The sequence below is a fragment of the Leptodactylus fuscus genome, chromosome 4 (assembly GCF_031893055.1).
Source record: "Leptodactylus fuscus isolate aLepFus1 chromosome 4, aLepFus1.hap2, whole genome shotgun sequence".
Taxonomy (NCBI): domain Eukaryota; kingdom Metazoa; phylum Chordata; class Amphibia; order Anura; family Leptodactylidae; genus Leptodactylus; species Leptodactylus fuscus.
In genome coordinates, this window is record NC_134268.1 from 124662627 (window position 1) to 124682407 (window position 19781).

Here is a 19781-nt window from a genome sequence, read left to right on the forward strand (position 1 = left end):
TAAACACATAAAGAACTCCATTGTCTACAACCAGGCTATCAGATACCATCACATATGTTCAGACCCTGCAGATAGAGACAAACACTTTGGGGGCCTGAAAAACACATTCTTGAGGCAGGGTTACCATCCAAGAACAATTGAAAACCAGATCACCAGGGCCACTAGAATACCAAGATTGGAGTCATTAAAATACAATACCATACAGGAAATCGGGTGCCCCTGGTCGTCACATTTAACCCACACCTGGAGATGCTGAGAAGAAATCACACGCAAGTTACATCCACTACTGCAAAAAGACGACCATTTAAAATCCATATTTCCAGACACCCCTCTCCCCCTCTCCTGTGCTATAGACAGCCACCAAATCTCAGGAATATGGTGATTAGCATCTCACTGTCACCTCCAACTAACACAGGAACTTTCCATGTGGACAGAAAAGGTGCAAAACCTTCCCTCACATCATGATTGATTATCTTGTAAATGATCACATTTACAAGATAAAGATACCAAATTCTAACAGGGAATATAAAATCCCAGGTAACTTCACCTGTAACACACCTAATGTAGTGTATTTAAGAATATGCACCAAGTGTTCCACTGAAAATCTGTATGTTGGAGATACTGGTCAGAAGCTTAGAATGCGGATGAACTCACACCATCATACAATTAGAGAACAAAGAATGGACCTTTCGTGTCAAAACATTTCTGTAATGAAGATCATAATATCACCAATGACATGAAAATTTTGGTTTTAAGAGGAAATTTTAAATCAAGGAAAGAGAGAAGGATTTATGAGTAAAAGCTGATGACCTTCTTTAACACTCTCCAGAAAGGGATGAATCTGTCACATGGGTTCATGTGGTCCAAAAGTGCCTTAAGTACCAGGCCTCGTTTTTCAAAACTGACGTGTCACTTTATATGGCAATAACGCTTTAACTTACACAAATGATTTTGAGATTGTTTTCTCGTGACACACTGTACTTCATGTTAGTGGTAAAATGGAATCAATATTTATGTATTTATTATTAAAAAAAATAAAACATTTGATGGAAATTTGCCAAAAAAATAATCGCAATTTTCAAAATATGAACTGCTCTGCTTTTCAAACAGATAGTTATATCACACAAATACATTAATAAATATTATCTACCATATCTCTGCTTTATATTGGCATTATCCTTTGATTGTCTTTTAATTTATTTTGGATGTTAGAAGGCTTTGAAATGTAACAGCAATTTTCCATATTTACAAAAAATTTTCCCAAACTCATTTTTTAGGGACCACTTCAGTTCTGAAGGGGATTATAAAGTCCTATATAATAGAAACCCCCATAATTTATCCCATTTTATAAACTGCACCCTTAAAAAAAATTCAAAACAGCATTTAGGAAGTTTGTTAACCCTTTAAGTATTTCACGGAAATTAAAACAACATGGAGGCAAAATTTAGACATTTCATTTTTTTTTTCTATAATACAGTCATATAGCCCTAAAATTAACACATTCCCATAGGGTTAAAAGGAAAAAATGCATCTCACATTTTGTTATGCAATTTCTCCGGAGCACAGAAATACCCCACATGTGGGTGTAAACTGATTTTTGGGCACACAGCAGCACATGGAAGGGAAGGAGTGACACAGGGTGTTTGAAAAGCGGATTTTGCTGAAATAATTTTTAGGCAACTTGTCTCATTTGCAGAGCCTCTAGAGTACTAATACAAAGGAAAACCCCTAAAAAAGACCCCATTTTGGAAACTACACCCCTCACAGAATTCATTAAGGGGTATAGTGAGCATTTAGACCCCACAGCCTTTTCACAGATTTTATTAACATTGGGATGTCTAAATGAAAAATGACTAAAATGTCACTATCCCCAAAGTTTTCATTTTCATAAGGGGTTAAAAGAGAAAAAGCACCCCAAAGATTGTTATACAATTTCTCCTGAACACAGCAATACCCCATATGTGGTCGGAATCTGCTGTATGGGTACATGGTGGGGCTTGGAATGGAAAGAGCACTATTTGGTTTTTGGAGAGCAAATTTTGCTGGAACAGTTTACAGGTGCCATGTCGCATTTGCAGGGCCCCTAGCATACCAAAACACTGGAAACACCCAAAAGTGACCGCATTTTGTTAACTGCATCCCTCACAAAATTTATCAGGGGTCTAATGAGCATTAGTATCCCAGACATGACTACACAGCAGATGGTGGAGCGTGAATATATAAGCTGTGCAGAGTGCATTGGGAACACCAAATTCCCCACTATATCCCCAGTAGCTCCTAAGATTGGGGGGTCACTCTGGGGGCAGTTCTGGTATATTTTCCCTCCAAAGCTCTAAATCTGGGGTGTTAAACAGCGGGGATCAGTGTTATCATCATCCCCGCAGTTACAGTGGGAGCCTGGCTGTCAGATACAGCCGGGCTCCCATGGTGATCGCACGGGCTCTGCTTCTGAGCCCATGCGATCTCCATCACGTATAGGCACGTGGGAATGCAAGAACTAACCACATTCCCTGACGTGCCTGTACGTGAAATAGCGTAAAGGGGATAAAGACTTAAAAACCTTATGTTTTGCTGAAGAGAGCACATCTATTTTATTTGGATTTTGGACCTGTTTTTGGAAAATTGCCGTTAAAAATAGCAAGAAATAAACAACAATTGTTATACCAAATCAAACTTGTGGCCTACTTCTTTGACACTGACCGTGCAAGAGTATACACATTTAATATTGCACTTAGAACTCATCCAACATTTTTTAGAAGAATATTTATTGTGCACGGTTATGTAATTAATCACTAGCTAATGCAAAGAAACATTCTTAAATAATTTTGCAAAAAACAACACAATCGCAAAATTGAAACTTACCTTCTTTCCAATTAGCATTATTTTGCAGCCATTTTTGATGCCCAGTTTTGTAAGCGTCTGTTCCATTTGCTTTAGTGATTTTCCTTAATGTATGGAAAACAGAAAGCAATTACACAAAAAAAGAGAAATTTTTAATTATGCAAATAAAATATTTCTGCAGTATTTTCATTTGAGAGATCTGTTCCAGGTCTTAAAAAGCCTTGACATAACAATCCTATTAATATTATAAATGTGAAAGTTTGTGAGTTTGTGGGTTTGTTTTTTGGATGTTTGCATGTTCGGATGTTTGTTCCTCAATCACGGAAAAACCGCTCCACCGATTTGGCTGAAATTTTCCACAAACATAGTTAATACACCCGATTAAACAGTAGGCTACTTTTCGTCACAATAGCGCACATACGTTTGTGCCAGGACCCCCACAAAACCCAAACTCACACCACCATCTCTGCAATCTCACACACTTTGGACCATAGCATGCCACAAAATTCATATTGCCGCCTACAGCCTCGCCCCTAACCCGACACAATCACATATACATATACGTTACCACTTTGCCCCTCACCTTAACGATACTCCAGGAGGCTCTCTTTAACGCTCTGGAGCAGCCATGTTTGCCGACCCCCACCGCTCTATCAATCCGCGACACCGCCCACCCATGTCAATACCCCTAGGCGGTCTAATAAATGCAAAAAAAAAAGTTTAAAAAAAGTTAAAAAAAAATATAAAAAAATAAATAAAACGATTAAAAATTCAAATCACCCCCCTTTCCCTACAACACATATAAAAGTAGTTAAAAACTGTGGAACACATACATGTTAGGTATCCCCACATCCGAAATCGCCCGCTCTACAAAGCTACACAAATATTTTTCCTGTTCGGTAAACGCCATAGCAGGAAAAATGGTCAAAAGTGCCAAACCGCCATTTTTTCACTGTTTTGATTCTGATAAAAATTTGAATAAAAAGTGATCAAAGCAATAACATTTCCCGAAAATGGTAGAACTAAAAAGTACACCCGGTCCCGCAAAAAAAGACGCCCTATACATCCCAGTACAGGCACGTATAAAAAAGTTACGGCTGTCGGAATATGGCGACTCTTCAAAAAATAATTTTTTAACACAGTTTTGGATTTTTTTTAAGGGGTCAAAGTGTAAATAAAACCATATAAATTTGGTATCTCCGGAATCGTACCGAAACACAGAATACAGGGGACAGGTCATTTTGGTTGCACAGTGAACACCGTAAAACCAAAGCCCGTAAGAAATTCGCAGAAATGCATTTTTTCTTCAAATCCACCCCATTCTGAATTTTTTCCCTGCTTCCCAGTACATTATATAGAATAAATAATGGTGGCATCATGAAGAAAAATTTGTCCCAGGAAAAATTAAGACCTCATATGGCTCTGGGAGCGGAGAAATAAAAAAGTTATGGGGTTTAGAAGGAGGGGAGTCAAAAACGAAAATCAGAAAATGCCATCGGCGGGAAAGGGTTAACTTCAAATACTTCTGTCCCAAAGTCACTATGTAAAGTTTCTCACAACACCGTATAGCAGCTCAAATACAAATTAACTTCAACACAAAAGTCTCACGTAACGTATTCTCAGAATTACAGCAAAAACAAGATACAAAGTTACATTTCATATCCCATACCTTATACACAGTACGAAAACCTTACCCACGCCTGTATATACCCACTTCTACAATCACCGCAGACGAAGTCGCGGGTACCAGCTAGTGTAATATATACTCAACTCTCTGGCTGCTGATACAGCAGAGAATCTTTCATCAGGTTTAGATCTATGTGACCTTTAGCTTACACGTGAGTAAGGCAGTCAAAAAGTGGTTAAACAGTGACTCTATTCAAATTAAGAATCACGGCTTAGCTACTGATTGGCATCCATGGTAACATGTGAGAAAAATAATCAATAAAAGCCATGGGCCCGAAAATGACTTCTCACTGGATCTCCAGCCAAACAATGTGATGAATGTGTATAATTTTTTAGCCTCTAAAAAGAGGGGAACAAAGGACTTAAAACATTATTTTATATGTGAATTAGCTCATTCTTCAATGGATGGTAACACTTTATTTTTGCTAATGGGTGAGTTATTGCATATTGTCCTAGTTTGTGAGTTTGTGTGTTTGGATGTTTGTTCCTCAATCACGCAAAACCCACTCGACCGATTTGGCTGAAAGTTTCCACAAACATAGTTAATACACCCGATTGCGCAATAGGCTACTTTTCGTCACAATAGCGCACATACGTTTGTGCCAGGACCCCCACAAAACCCAAACTCACACCACCATCTCTGCAATCTCACACACTTTGGACCATAGCAAGCCACAAAATTCATATTGCCCTCTACAGCCTAGCCCCTAACCCCACACAATCACATATACATATACTTTACCACTTTGCCCCTCACTTTAACGATACTCCAGGAGGCTCTCTTTAACGCTCCAGAGCAGCCATGTTTGCCGACCCCCACCGCTCTGACAATCCACGACACCGCCCACCCATGTCAATACCCCTAGGTGGTCTAATAAATGCAAAAAAAAAAGTTTAAAAAAAGTAAAAGAAAAATATAAAAAAAATAAAAAGTATTAAAAATTCAAATCCCCCCCCCTTTCCCTAGAACACATATAAAAGTAGTTAAAAACTGTGAAACACATACATGTTAGGTATCCCCGTGTCCGAAATCGCCCGCTCTACAAAGCTATACAAATATAGGAAAGAGAAGGGGAATATGAATATATGAAGGGGATTATAAAGTCCTATATAATAGAAACCCCCATAAATCATCCCATTTTATAAACTGCACCCTTAAAAAAATTCAAAACAGCATTTAGGAAGTTTGTTAACCCTTTAAGTATTTCACGGAAATTAAAACAACATGAAGACAAAATTTAGACATTTCATTTTTTTTTTTCTATAATACAGTCATATAGCCCTAAAATTAACACATTCTCATAGGGTTAAAAGGAAAAAACGCATCTCACATTTTGTTATGCAATTTCTCCGGAGCACAGAAATACCCCACATGTGGGTGTAAACTGATTTTTGGGCACACAGCAGCGCATGGAAGGGAAGGAGTGACACAGGGTGTTTGAAAAGCGGATTTTGCTGGAATAATTTTCAGGCAACTTGTCTCATTTGCAGAGCCTCTAGAGTACTAATACAAAGGAAAACCCCTAAAAAAGACCCCATTTTGGAAACTACACCCCTACACTACACTTTTAAAAAAAAGTAAAAAAAAATATAAAAAAAAATAAAAAGTATTAAAAATTCAAATCCCCCCCCTTTCCCTAGAACACATATAAAAGTAGTTAAAAACTATGAAACACATACATGTTAGGTATCCCCGTGTCCGAAATCGCCCGCTCAACAAAGCTATACAAAATATTTTTCCTGTTCGGTAAACGCCATAGCGGGAAAAATAGCCAAACCGCCGTTTTTTCACTGTTTTGATTCTGATAAAAATTTGAATAAAAAGTGATCAAAGCAATAACATTTCCCGAAAATGGTAGAACTAAAAAGTACACCCGGTCCAGCAAAAAAAAGACGCCCTATGCATCCCCGTACACTGACGTATAAAAAAGTTACGGCTGTCAGAATATGGTGACTTTTAGGAAAAAACATTTTTAACACAGTTTTGGATTTTTTTTAAGGGGTCAAAATGTAAATAAAACCATATAAATTTGGTATCCCCGGAATCGTAGCGAAACACAGAATACAGGGAACATGTCATTTTGGTTGCACAGTGAATGCCGTAAAACCAAAGCCCGTAAGAAAGTCGCAGAAATGCATTTTTTCTTCAAATCCACCCCATTCTGAATTTTTTCCCTGCTTCCCAGTACATTATATAGAATAAATAATGGTGGCATCATGAAGAAAAATTTGTCCCAGGAAAAATTAAGACCTCATATGGCTCTGGGAGCGGAGAAATAAAAAAGTTATGGGGTTTAGAAAGAGGGGAGTCAAAAATGAAAATCAAAAAATGCCATCTGCGGGAAAGGGTTAACTTCAAATACTTCTGTCCCAAAGACACTATGTACAGTTTCTCACAACACCGTATAGCAGCTCAAATACAAATTACATTCAACACAAAAGTCTCACGTATTCTCTGAATTACAGCAAAAACAAGATACAAAGTTACATTTCGTATCCCATACCTTATACACAGTACGAAAACCTTACCCGCGCCTGTATTTACCCACTTCTACAATCACCGCAGACGAAGTCGCGGGTACCAGCTAGTATAAAATAAAAAGGTTACAACTCCATTGTGGCACAAGAGCTAAATCACATATAAACTATTCTAATTATATTGTGTACGTTAATACTGTTACAGCAATACCAAATTGATATGTATTTTCCTATATTGTACACAATAAAATACTTCATTTGGTTTTTTTTTTCACCATTCACCATAAATCATGAGTTATTTTTATAGTATGGATAGTTATGTGACAATAACAAATATGCCTACCTTTTATATTTTTCTGGAAAAAAAAATACTAATACATTTGTACTGGTTGCTGTTTAGTCTAACAGCTTAACCTCTAATAATAATTTGGGATCCTTAGTAGTCATTATTAACCTTGGAATCTAAGGGCTTGTTCACATCTGCTCCCGATCTCCGTTCATGCAGGTTTCCGTTTCCTGCACAAAACTGAGCAGGAGACGGAAACCTGCAGAACTCTTTCATACCTGGTGAGAAAGAGTGAGAGTTTTATGCTCTCCACCGCAAAACCGCTTTTTTTTTTTTTTTTTAATCGGACACAGAGTCGGACATGCAGTACTCTATGTCTGGTTTTAAAAAAACGGTTTTGCAGCGAAGAGCATGAAACGCTCACCGGCGCTCACGGCCGGACCCGGTCTGAAAGCTTTCCGTCTTCTGCATGCTGAGAACGGACTCCGGGCGCTAGTGTGAACCTAGCGTAAGGGGCTAAACAGCAATTGACATGACAATGTGACAAAGAATTAAAGGGGCTCTATCAGCAAAATCATGCTGATAGAGCCCCACATATACGTGAATAGCCGTTAAAAAGGCTATTCAGGCACCGTAAATGTTATATTAAACTACCCCCCAGTTTTAAAATAAAACCCTAAAAAAGAATGTTATCTACTTACGGATCGTGCACGCTGGGCGGGCATTCAGGGTGCGCCATCTTCTTCATCCACGACTCTTCTTCCTGCGATGTCCTCCGGTCCCGTCCTCCTCTGGCACTCGCGAACTGACATTGATATAAAAAAAATGGCCTGGGCGCCTGTGCAGTAGCCGTAGTAGAAGCCGAATGCTACTGAGCAAGCGCCCAAGCCATTTTTTTAATATCAGTGTCAGTTCGCGAGCGCCAGAGGAGGACGGGACCGGAGGATATCGGAGGAAGAGGAGGCGTGGATGAAGAAGAAGACACACCCTGAATGCACGCCCACAGTGCACGATGCGTAAGTAGATAACATTCTTTTTTAGGGTTTTATTTTAAAACGGGGGGGGGTAGTTTAATATAACATTTACTTTTTAAAGGCTATTCACACATATGTGGGGCTCTATCAGCATGATTTTGCTGATAGAGCCCCTTTAACTTATCAAACAACAGGAGTGAGGACCCTGCTTGCCAGAACTTACAATCTACTGTATGAGAAAATAGGGAGAGACAAAAGGTAAGGGAGTTTGTTTAGAACAATGGTCCATCCATCTTTTAATAAATAAGGTCAATAAACTGAATCTGTATGAGCCAGTCACCAGCTGGTATCTGTGAATATATTTTAGGGGCATGGAGTGCAGAGTAACTACTAGATGGAGGAGAGACGAATAGAGTAGGAAAGATAGCTTAGGATAAGAATTGTTATCTAAGCGTGTGGAAATGTAGTATAATGTAATTAAGTATTGTGATAAACCTGACTTAACAGATGTGATTTTAGGGCATTTTTGAAGATGCTGTAGTAGTTAGCTATTATTCTGATTGTCCAGGGAAAAGTCTAGGAGATGGTGTGAGATATTCAGTTAGCAGAGGATGCAATTCCTCAAGGCAATTGGCAGAATTCAGAGGAAGGTTAAAGTGGTAGACATTGACGAGTGTTAAAAGATGAAGGGAGGTGCAGTGCTATGGATAGATTTATGGGTGAGTGGGCTAATTATTTGTGCTGAAAAAGCCCCCCTTGGCTTATACTCGAGTCAGCAGGAAAAAAAAAAGGTTTCTTTTTCTTTTTTGGTGGTGGGGGTCTATGACCAGCCGCAATAGTAATGTATAGAATCACCCATAAAATAGTGAAAAAAAAAAAGAAGCTTTAAAAAATAGAATAAATAAAAGTTCTAAATCCCTCCTTTCCCTAGAATACATATAAAAGTAGAAAATTACTGTGAAACACATACACATTAGGTATCCCTGTGTTTGAAAGGGTCTGGTCTACTGAATATAGGGTCTGCAGTGCTCCTGTTCCGTCGGAAAGGGGATAATAGGAGCACTGCAGATATCCTATATTCAGCCAGGCTGAATTCCAAGTGGGGGAAAAAAAAAAAAAAACAGTCCTCAATCTCAGGGAAGGGGCAGACAAACAACCAAAACACCCCCTCCCCTTTCCCAGCAACTACTGCACCCAAAAACGCTGATCATTTTAATTTTTGAAATTTTCCAGTAGCCGCTGCATTTCCCCTCTTCGGCTTATACTCAAGTCAATAAGTTGTTTTTTTTTTTTAATTCAAGTAGAGTCAATAAGTTTTCCCAGTTTTTTTGTGTTTTTTTTTTAGGGGCCTCGGCTTACATTCGGGTCGGCTTATACTCGAGTATATATAGTATATTATATACTGTCCAGGGGACACTTCTTAGGGCCTTCTTCAACTCTGTGGTTGCTTCAGCCATCTTTTTCGGTGTGGCCTGCTGGGGGAGCAGTATATCAACCAGGGACAGAAATAGACTTGACAGGCTGATCAGGAGGGCCAGCTCTGTCCTGGGGAGCCCCTTGGACCCAGTACAGGTGGTGGGTGACAGAAAGATACTGTGTGTGGTGACCTCCATGCGGTAGAACAAATCTCACCCCATTTATGGGACCCTGATGGGACTTGGCAACACTGTAAGTGACCGTCTGCTTCACCCCAAGTGTGAGAAGGAGCGCTATTGCAGGTCCTTCCTTACAACCGCGACCCAGCTGTATAATCTACATCAAACCAAGTGTAGATCACTCCGCGCAGAGAACTAATGATTATGATGATGACCATGAGGTCTTCCTCTCTCTCTTCCGTTTTTCCTTAGCTGCTATGGACTCCTAGTATATCTTCTCTTCTCAGCATATGCGTGCCTACGTCTGTATTATATTACTGTGTATTATCCTGTACCTGTATTACTATGCTGCTGTAACATGCTGAAATTTCCCCAATGTGGGACTATTAAAGGATTATCTTATCTTATATATATATTCTGTAGTGGATGGGCAACCAGTGTAACGACTGGCTGAAGATAGATGCAGCTGTGTACCATTTTGACAGCAAGAAGAGTCTGGTGTAGATTGTACAGTACAGATTGTAGAATGGAGAGATTAGTAAGAGAAAGTCCAATTAGCAGAGAATCGCAATAGTCAACAGGAGAGTGAATCAAAGCAGCAGTGAGGGTTTTGGTTGTTTCCAAGCAAATCATACACTACAGTGGGTACGGAAAGTATTCAGACCCCTTTAAATTTTTCTCTCTTCGTTTCATTGAAGCCATTTGCTAAAAGCAAAAAAGTTCATTTTATTTCTAATTAATGTGCACTCAGCACCCCATCTTGACAGAAAAAAACTGAAATGTAGATATTTTTGCAAATTTTTACAAAAAAGAAAAACTGAAATATCACATGGTCATAAGTATTCAGACCCTTTGCTCAGAGTAGAAGCACCCTTTTGACCTAGTACAACCATGAGTCTTCTTGGGAATGATGCAAAACATTTTTCACATCTGGATTTGGGTATCCTCTGCTGTTCTCCCTTGCAGATCCTCTCCAGTTCCGTCAGGTTGAATGGTGAACATTGGTGGACAGCCATTTTCAGGTCTCTCCAAGGATGCTCAATTGGGTTTAGATCAGGGCTCTGGCTGGAAGAATAGTCACAACGTTGTTCCGAAGCCACTCCTTTGTTATTTTAGTGCTTAGTGTTATTGTCTTGGTGGAAGGTGAAACGTCGGCCCAGTCTGAGGTCCAGAACACTCTCCACTCTTCCAGGATTTCTCTGTACTTTGCCGCATTCACCTTTCCTTCAATTGCAACCAGTTGTCCTGTCCCAGCAGCTGAAAAACACCCCAATAGCATGATGCTGCCACCACCATGTTTCACTGTTGGCATTGTATTGGGCAAGTAATTAGCAGTTTTCACCACACATACCGCTTAGGATTAAAGCCAAAAGGTTAAATTTTCGTCTCATCAGACCAGAGAATCTTATTTCTCATAGTCTGGGAGTCCTTCATGTGTTTTTTGGCAAACTCTATGTGGGCTTTCATATGTATTACACTGAGGAAAGGATTCCTTTGGGCCACTCTGCCAACTGATGGGTGGCTGCGGTGATAGCTGACTTCTACGATTGCTCAGTTTGGCTAGACGGTCAGGCCTCAGAAGAGTTCTTATCGTCCCAAATTTCTTCCATTTAAGGATTATTGAGGCCACTGTGTACTTAAGAAATTTGAGTGCTGGAGAAATTCTTTTTTTTTTTTTAATTCAACAAGTTTTATTGAGTTTTTCAACAGTATATAGCAAACATGCAAAAAGTACAGCAAACTGGAAACAAGAATGACAAAGTACAAGAGACAGAGACAGTGTAGTAGCAAATAAACAGAAGTGACTGTTAAACAAGTGTGCCAAGCAACACCTATGTATACGTTCAATTCAGGACGGAGTAAAGAAAGCGTAATGATGGGTATTGAGAGGCAAAAAGGTGTGGATAAGAAGACCGGGGTAAGGAAGTGTGGCATGCCAAAAAGCACGTTGCCAAAAAACAGACAAAAAGGAATGGGGACGCGGGCCCCGCGGGACCCCGCACTTAGGACTGCATACTGGAGAAGGGACAGGGGAAAAAGAAGGGGGGGGAGGGGGGAATGAGAAAAGGCGAAGGGGGGATAGAGAGAAAGTGAGCTGTAGTGAGTTGGAAGAGGAAAGCAGGCGGAAAAGAGAGAGGAAGAAGGGGGAGAGGGAACAAGGGGAAGAAGAGATGTAGAGTAGAAACAATGGAGAGTAGGGGAAACACACCAGAGAAACACCGAGGACCAGAATTCAATAATTGCTGAACAACGGGAAGGATGGGGGGGGGGAACGAGCAGAAGGTCAGGTAGGAGGTCCAGTCAAGGTGACCAGATTTGAGAGAACTTGTCATGTGACCTATTGGCCCAACTAAGGAGTTCCTCGAACTGTGCAATGAAGTCCAATTTATGAGTCCAATGGTGGGCTGTCGGGGTACGGTCTGTAGCAAGTGAAGGAGGATAAGGGGGATAAGCGTCTTCACAGCAGCCAAAAGGTGAGAAATGAGGATGTGCTTGGAGGGGTGATACTCAGGCGGCGAGGCAGATAGAAAGATCATGGCCAGCGTGATCTCAAACTGAGGGTATCCAATGGATCTTATCGTTTCTCTGATGTCAGTCCAGTACTGTCAGATAAGAGGGCAGATGTGTAAGTAAGTACCTTCTGTTTGTAGACATCTCCAGCACTGGTTCGTGGGGGCAAGCCCCTTGCGGTGCAACCAAGAGGGAGTGTGGTACCATCTCGTTAAAAGCTTATAGTGACTTTCCTGTAAACATATGCATCTGGAAGGACCGTGAGAATGCTGTAAAATGGAGTCAACCATATGTTCCGGAAAGACAAGGCTGAGTTCATGTTCCCACAAGTCAATGAAGTGCGGTTTGTTATAATGGACGGGATCAATATATCTTTTTAAAAGACGAGAGGTCTTCCTGAGGAGAGTAGTCTTGGAAACCATCAATTTCTCAAACTCCGTGAGTTTAGTCCTGAGCTTGAATTTCTGGGGAAGGAGGTTTAAGCAAGTTTTCAGATGTTAGATATGCAGGAAGGAAAGGGTGGGGGCTGAAGATAAGATAAGATAATCCTTTAATAGTCCCACCTTGGGGAAATTTCAGCGTGTTACAGCAGCATAGTAATACAGATACAGGATAATACAGAGTAATATGTTACAGACGTAGACACAGATAAGCTGAGAAGAGAAGATATACTAGGAGTCCATGGCAGCTAAGGAAAAACAGAAGAGAAAGAGGAAGACCTCATGGTCATCCTCATAATCATTAGTTCTCTGTGCGGAGAGCTCTTCGTTTGGTCTGATGTAGATTATACAGCCTGGTCGCGGTTGGAAGGAAGGACCTGCGATAGCGCTCCTTCTCACACTTGGGGTGAAGCAGACGGTCGCTTACAGTGCTGCCAAGTCCCATCAGGGTCCCATACATGGGGTGGGATTTGTTCCCCCGCATGGAGGTCACCACAGACAGTATCCTTCTGTCACCCACCACCTGTACTGGGTCCAAGGGGCTCCCCAGGACAGAGCCGGCCCTCCTGATCAGCCTGTCAAGTCTATTTCTGTCCCTGGTTGATATACTGCTTCCCCAGCAGGCCACACCGAAAAAGATGGCTGAGGCAACCACAGAGTTGAAGAAGGCCCTAAGAAGTGTCCCCTGGACTCCGAAGGCCCTCAGCCTCCTGAGCAGGTAGAGTCTGCTGTGGCCCTTTCTGTGCAGCGCCTCCAGGTGATCAGCCCAGTCTAGTTTGTTATTGAAGAGCACGCCCAGGTACTTATAGGTCCTGACTATCTCAATACATGTTCCTTGGATCTCCACCGGGGTCGGAGCACCTCTCCGTTTACTAAAGTCCACCACCATCTCCTTGGTCTTCCCAGCATTAATCCTGAGCTGGTTCTGCTGGCACCATTCAACAAAATCCCGGTTTAAGTCTCTGTATTCCCTATCATCGCCATCAGTGATAAGGCCGACTATAGCAGAGTCATCGGAGTACTTCTGTAAGTAACAGCTGGATGAGTTGTGCCTGAAGTCAGCAGTGTACAGTGTGAAGAGGAATGGGGCAAGAACTGTACCTTGAGGTGCCCCCGTACTACAGATCACAGTGTCAGACACACAGTCCTGGGCTCTCACATACTGAGGGCGGTTTGTCAGGTAGTCTAGGATCCAGTTGGACAGGTGATGGTCCACACCACCAAGGTTCAGCTTCTCCCTCAGTAGCCCTGGCTGAATGGTGTTGAACGCACTGGAGAAATCAAAGAACATTATTCTCACAGTGTTCCCGGGTTTCTCCAGGTGAGAGAGAGCTCTGTGAAGAAGGTGGATGATGGCGTCATCTACCCCAATGCCTGGCCGGTAGGCAAACTGGAGGGGGTCCAGAGCGGAGCTCACTAGGGGGCGTAGGTGTGTCAGGACCAGTCTCTCTAGGACCTTCATTAGGTGTGATGTCAGTGCTACAGGTCGGTAGTCATTGTAGCCCATCGGGTTGGGTTTCTTTGGGACTGGTACCACGCAAGATGTTTTCCACAGTTGAGGTACCACCCCCAGCTTCAGGCTCATATTGTACATGTGCGTTATAATACCACACAGCTGGTCACTGCACATTTTAAGAACTCTTGCGCTTATACCATCAGGTCCCCCCGCTTTGTTCGCTCTAATATTCTTCATTTCCTTACACACCTGAGACTCCTGCAGGATCAGATAGTCAGATTGCAGACTATCTGAGAAGATGGGAGGAGATGAGGGAGAGTTAAGGAGAGGGAGGAAAAGGTATAGTGCTAGGCGATGTAAGCTGCGTTCAGCTAGGGTAGATTAAATTAAGGCGTCAATAAGGTAGGTCGGGAGTCATTAAGTGGCCAATGACATGGGAGCAACCTATGAGGCGTTGGAGATTATAGTAGAAGTAACAATGGTCAAAGGCCCCCCCCTGGGGGGGTCACGGCCGACCTGGAGTTATGTAAGTAGGTAAAGTATAATCTGACAATAGGGATTATGCGGGTAAGGGGGGGGGGGAGCGGAGGTTGCGGGTGGGAGGGGGGTAATGGGATTTCAATGGTGCGATATTTGAAACCGGCCCCCCACTGAACAGAGCTGACACGTGTACAATAAAAAATTCACACGATGCAGAGACGACCCATAACCCAGAGGCGTAAGTGTGTAAATGGGGGTATAACTCCCCAGACGAAACTGAGAGCAACAACCGGACTAGGTGAGTGTATGTGATGACACCAGGGTGATGGGTCAGAGGCTGCCACCTAAATAAAGGCAAAAGACTCCAATTGCGCACAATAATAGGCATGAAAAACATTAAGTAATACAACATGTATGCGACAGATAATGAGTGACCATGTGATAGAGATAGAACCATTTGACTCAACAAACATATAGCAGAGAATAGATAGTCGGATGGGAGAGGCAGAACTATGCTGGATGAGGAGCGGAAGAGGAAGGTAGGGGGGTGAGAAATAACGTGGGCAGGGCAGAGAAAAGAGAGACAGTTACAGACCTAGGGAAGAGGGAGAGGGCAGTGAGGGAACAGTGGAAATTCTAGGGTACAGCAACTATAACCACGCATGTAACTGAGCTGAGTCATTGGGTATAATACAAAAATCACATGGTGCAGTAACGACCTATGACCCAGAGACGCGAGTGTGTGAACAGGGACGAAATCCCCGGGAAGAGACATTAGAGCAATTGAAACTAACTGAGTGTGCACAGTAACGCCAGGGTGATAGGTCTGAGACTGCTACATAAGAAACTGCAAATATTCCATCTCACACTGTAAGCACAAGTAGAGCATTAAAGGAACGGAAGAGCATTAAACAGAAATTAATTAACTTCAAAACAGAGCTAGAACCAATGATATGAATAATTGGGTAGGAAGGGAAGGGAACGTGGGGAGGTGGGTAAGGGACAGACAAGAACGTACCTAGTAAGAAGAATGTCAAGAGGAGCAGGTAGATGCCATCAAACTACAGGAAGCACTCATTCACTCGGGGAAGGAGGGACGAGGAAAGGGGGAGGGGAAGGCGGAACGGGGGCGGGGAGAAGGAGGGGCATAGGACTAGAAAGAAAAGGGGGGACTACGGAAAGGAAGGGGGAGGGACAAAAGGGAGGGGGCGGGGCGAGGAGGGGGAGAGAGGCAGAGGGGGGAGGAGACGGGGAAAAGAGCAAGGGAGAACTAAGAATGCGAGAAGTGGAAGAGTGGAATGCATGGAGGGGTGCAGGGTGGCTAAGTCAACAGCAGAGTAAAGACAAACCTAATGCAAAGAACATGAACGGAACTAAAGCAAATGTAAAGTAAACCTAATACACATACAAAGATAGCGAGATAGAGAGAACTGTCGCAAGTCGAGGTCCTAAAGAAATCACATAAGAGATAACTGAATGTGCTTATGCATAAGGCAAATACAACCAGTGTAGATAGACGATGTCCCATCACCCCAGAGATTAGGCGGTCGGGAGTAGGCTCGGTTTGGGATGAGCTCATCTGCTTCTCAGTGATTTATTTCTCCTCGGCGTGCGAGGAGAGGCAGCCGAAGTAGTCGGAAGCTCCGTGGGTAGTGGCTCTTGTACGGGCAACCAAGAGGGGATGTCCAGGGGAGGAATATCCAGGGCAAGGTGAAGTCCCTCCAGGTCAGCAGGGGAGTATACACTAAATCTCTTACCATTCCGCATAACTGGCAATCCGAAGGGGAAAAGCCATGAGTATTGAAGGTTCTTTGCATGTAGAGCATCTATGAGGGGCCGGAGAACTCTCTACTTCTGGAGAGTGGCTGGGGAAAGGTCTTGATAGAAGTGGAGCCTCGCACCCTCATGTACCAGGTCGGGTTTATCCCTCGCTACCTTCAGTATCGCCGTGGTATCCGCTGATGTGAGGAGGGCGAAGATAGTGTCTCTCGGCAGGTTGTCAGGGCCAGGCTTGGGGCAAGCGCTCTGTGCACTCTTTCAATGTGGGATGTAGTAAAAGGCAAGGCCACCGCCTGGAGATCAGGAGTGGAGGATAAGAGCGTATGGAAGATGGAGGAGACGATTTCCGGCAAAGCTTCGGGGAGAATTTGCTCTGGGAGACCACGGATGCGAACGCTTCGGCGGCGACTCCTATTCTCTACATCTTCGAGCATAAGGTAAGCCTTATTTAGGTGTTCAGTGTGTATGTCAAGTTTTCTGGAGTTGGCTTTGCAAGTTTTCATAAACACTGAGTGCGTGACTTCAAGCCTGTCCACCTGCTTTCCAATATCCTGCATGTCCGCTCACAGCTCCGAGAGTTCGGTCATGACCAGGGCTATTGCCTGTGCTTGAGCCAGAGTCTTTTTTAAGTAGTTTCTGGCGATAGGTGCGGAGGTGGGTTCTGGAGGATAGGAGTCCATATCGGAATCAGCCGTTGCCTCACCCACGCTGCTGTTGTCATCAGGCGCCATGTTGTCGGCAGAGAGAGGTAGCTTCAGAGAGCCTTTCTTCAGGAATTTATGCATTCCGGGTTGCAAATTGTGGGATTTCTGGTAGCCAGGGGTTTCTGTCAGTCTGTCATGACCTGGTTGTTTGTGTATTTTGGTGTGTGTTTCGGTTGGGGATTTGATCCGGACTCCTATGTTCTTCTGGTGGTTGCTTTGCCACTGGACCATCTGGTTTGGTATTGGTGTCAGTCCTCTGAGCATACTTGAGGTTCCAGGAATCGAACCTCAGGTGTTTAATATTGCCATCATCCTATGGGAGGATTCTGGGGCCTTTTTAAGGAAGAGGGCTGGGCTCCACTAGTTGCCAGTTTTCGTGGTTTACACCTTAGGATTCTTGGCTCTAGGAGGAGGATTGTTTTGGTGAAAGTTCCAAAAGATTAGGAGGTGGTGTGAGAGTTGCCTGTTGTGTGAATCTGGTTTGTTCCCTCACACTTCATCTCTACCCTGTCCTTCTGCTCTGTTTGCCTGGCACTTTCTTGTGGTTTGAGAGGTTTTGGGTTCCAGTGTTTTGCCCCAGTCCTGTGTTTACCCTTTCCTCACCTCTCCACTGTCCCTCTCCTCATTCTCTTGTTTTGTATTGTGTTGTGCTGCGTGTCCGTTGTCCAGCACCTCCCATCCCGTTTGTCTGTCTGCAGCTGCACCTTGATTTCTGTAGGGGTCACCACCTTAGAAACCCCAGTCCCTAGCTCTCCTATAGCTCTTGCCCTATCTGTCTGCTAGGTCTTCGTGCTAGAGAGCCAGTTGTAACAGCAGTGGAAAGAGACCAAAAGAAGATAAGATAAGATAATAAGATAAGATAGTCCTTTAATAGTCCCACAGTGGGGAAATTTCAGCATGTTACAGCAGCATAGTAATACAAATACAGGATAATACACAGTAATATATTACAGATGTAGACACACATATGCTGAGAAGAGAAGATATACTAGGAGTCCATAGCAGCTAAGGAACAGAAGAAGAAAGAAGGATGACTTCATAGTCATAATCATTAGTTTTCTGTGCGGAGTGATCTTCGCTTGGACTGATGTAGATTATACAGCCGGGTCGCGGTTGGAAGGAAGGACTTGTGATAGAGCTCCTTCTCACACTTGGGGTGAAGCAGACAGTCACTTACAGTGCTGCCAAGTGCCATCAAGGTCCCATACATGGGATGGGATTTGTTCTCCAGCATGGAGGTCACCACGTACAGTATCCTTCTGTCACCCACCACCTGTACTGGGTCCAGGGGTCTCCCCAGGACAGAGCTGGCCCTTCTGAAGAAGTGTGACATGATTAGGTCACTTGAGCAAGTAGTAAGACGAGAAGAAAAAAATGAGCTGGGAGACGACTTCTTTTGTTACCAGGTCAAAGATTGAGTATTCACAATGAGGAGGTAAGAAGGAAAGGGGACTACTGCTTGGAAATGGGCTTATTTCTCTCAGAGTTTGGGCATGTTTTGTGCACTGAGGTCTGTGACAGATGCCTGTACCTTTGGTATAAGAAAGGAGTGAAAGGTATCAAAGACTTGTTTAGGGTTATTGCAAATAGAATAAATGAGGCAGTGTAATAGGATTGTTTGGTCAGTTGAAGAGCAGAGTTATAGGCTCTGAGCATAAACTTAAATTTTGTCTCCACAGACTTTCAATAAGTCTTGAGCACCACTGAAGAAACCATGCCCCCTGATGCGAGTTTTCATATACACTTTTAAAAATAAATAAAAAATTATATATATACCGTATATACTCGAGTATAAGCTGAATTTTTCAGCACAGTTCTTGTGCTGAAAAAGCCCCCATCGGCTTATACTCGAGTCAGCAAAAAATAATTTTTTATTTTTTTTATTTTTATTTTTTTTTTAAGGGGGGGGGGGGGGGGAGGATATGACCAGCCGCAATATCAATGTATAGAATCTCCCATAAAATTGTGGGGGAAAAAAGTTTAATTTTTTTTTTTTTTTAAAGTTGTAAATCACTCCTTTCCCTAGAATACATACAAAAGTAGAGAATTACTGTGAAACACATACACATTAGGTATCCCTGTGTCTGAAAGTGCCCGGTCTACTGAATATAGGTTATCTGCAGTGCTCCTGTTCCATCGGAAAGGGGTTAATAGGAGCACTGCAGATACCCTATATTCAACCAGACTGAATTCCGAGTGGGGGGAAAGAAAAAAAAACAGTCCTCAAGCTCAAGGAAGGGGCAGACAGACAAGCAAAACTCCCCTTCCCCTTTCCCAGCATCTACTCCGACCATTTTAATTTTCGAAATTTTCCAGTAGCTGCTGCATTTTCCCCCTAGGCTTGTACTCGAGTCAATAAATTTTCCTAGTTTTTTTGTGGTAAAATTAGGGGTCTCGGCTTATGTTCGGGTCGGCTTATACTTGAGTATAAACGGTATATATATATATATACACATAAAATTATATATATATATATATATATATATATACACACACACACATAAAATAATAAATAATATATACATGTGTATATATATATATATATATATAC

At 42.6% G+C, this 19781-nt stretch overlaps 1 protein-coding gene across 5 annotated transcripts in view; it reads right to left on the reverse strand.

Annotated features, from left to right (window-relative positions):
• BAG1 (BAG cochaperone 1) overlaps positions 1-19781 on the reverse strand; it is a 175153-nt gene that overhangs the window by 107059 nt on the left and 48313 nt on the right. For all 5 annotated transcript variants that reach the window (XM_075271041.1, XM_075271039.1, XM_075271042.1 and 2 more), the window contains exon 3: positions 2863-2945. In XM_075271041.1, coding sequence (XP_075127142.1) covers positions 2863-2945 — 83 coding nt within the window. The remainder of the gene's footprint in view (positions 1-2862; positions 2946-19781) is intronic.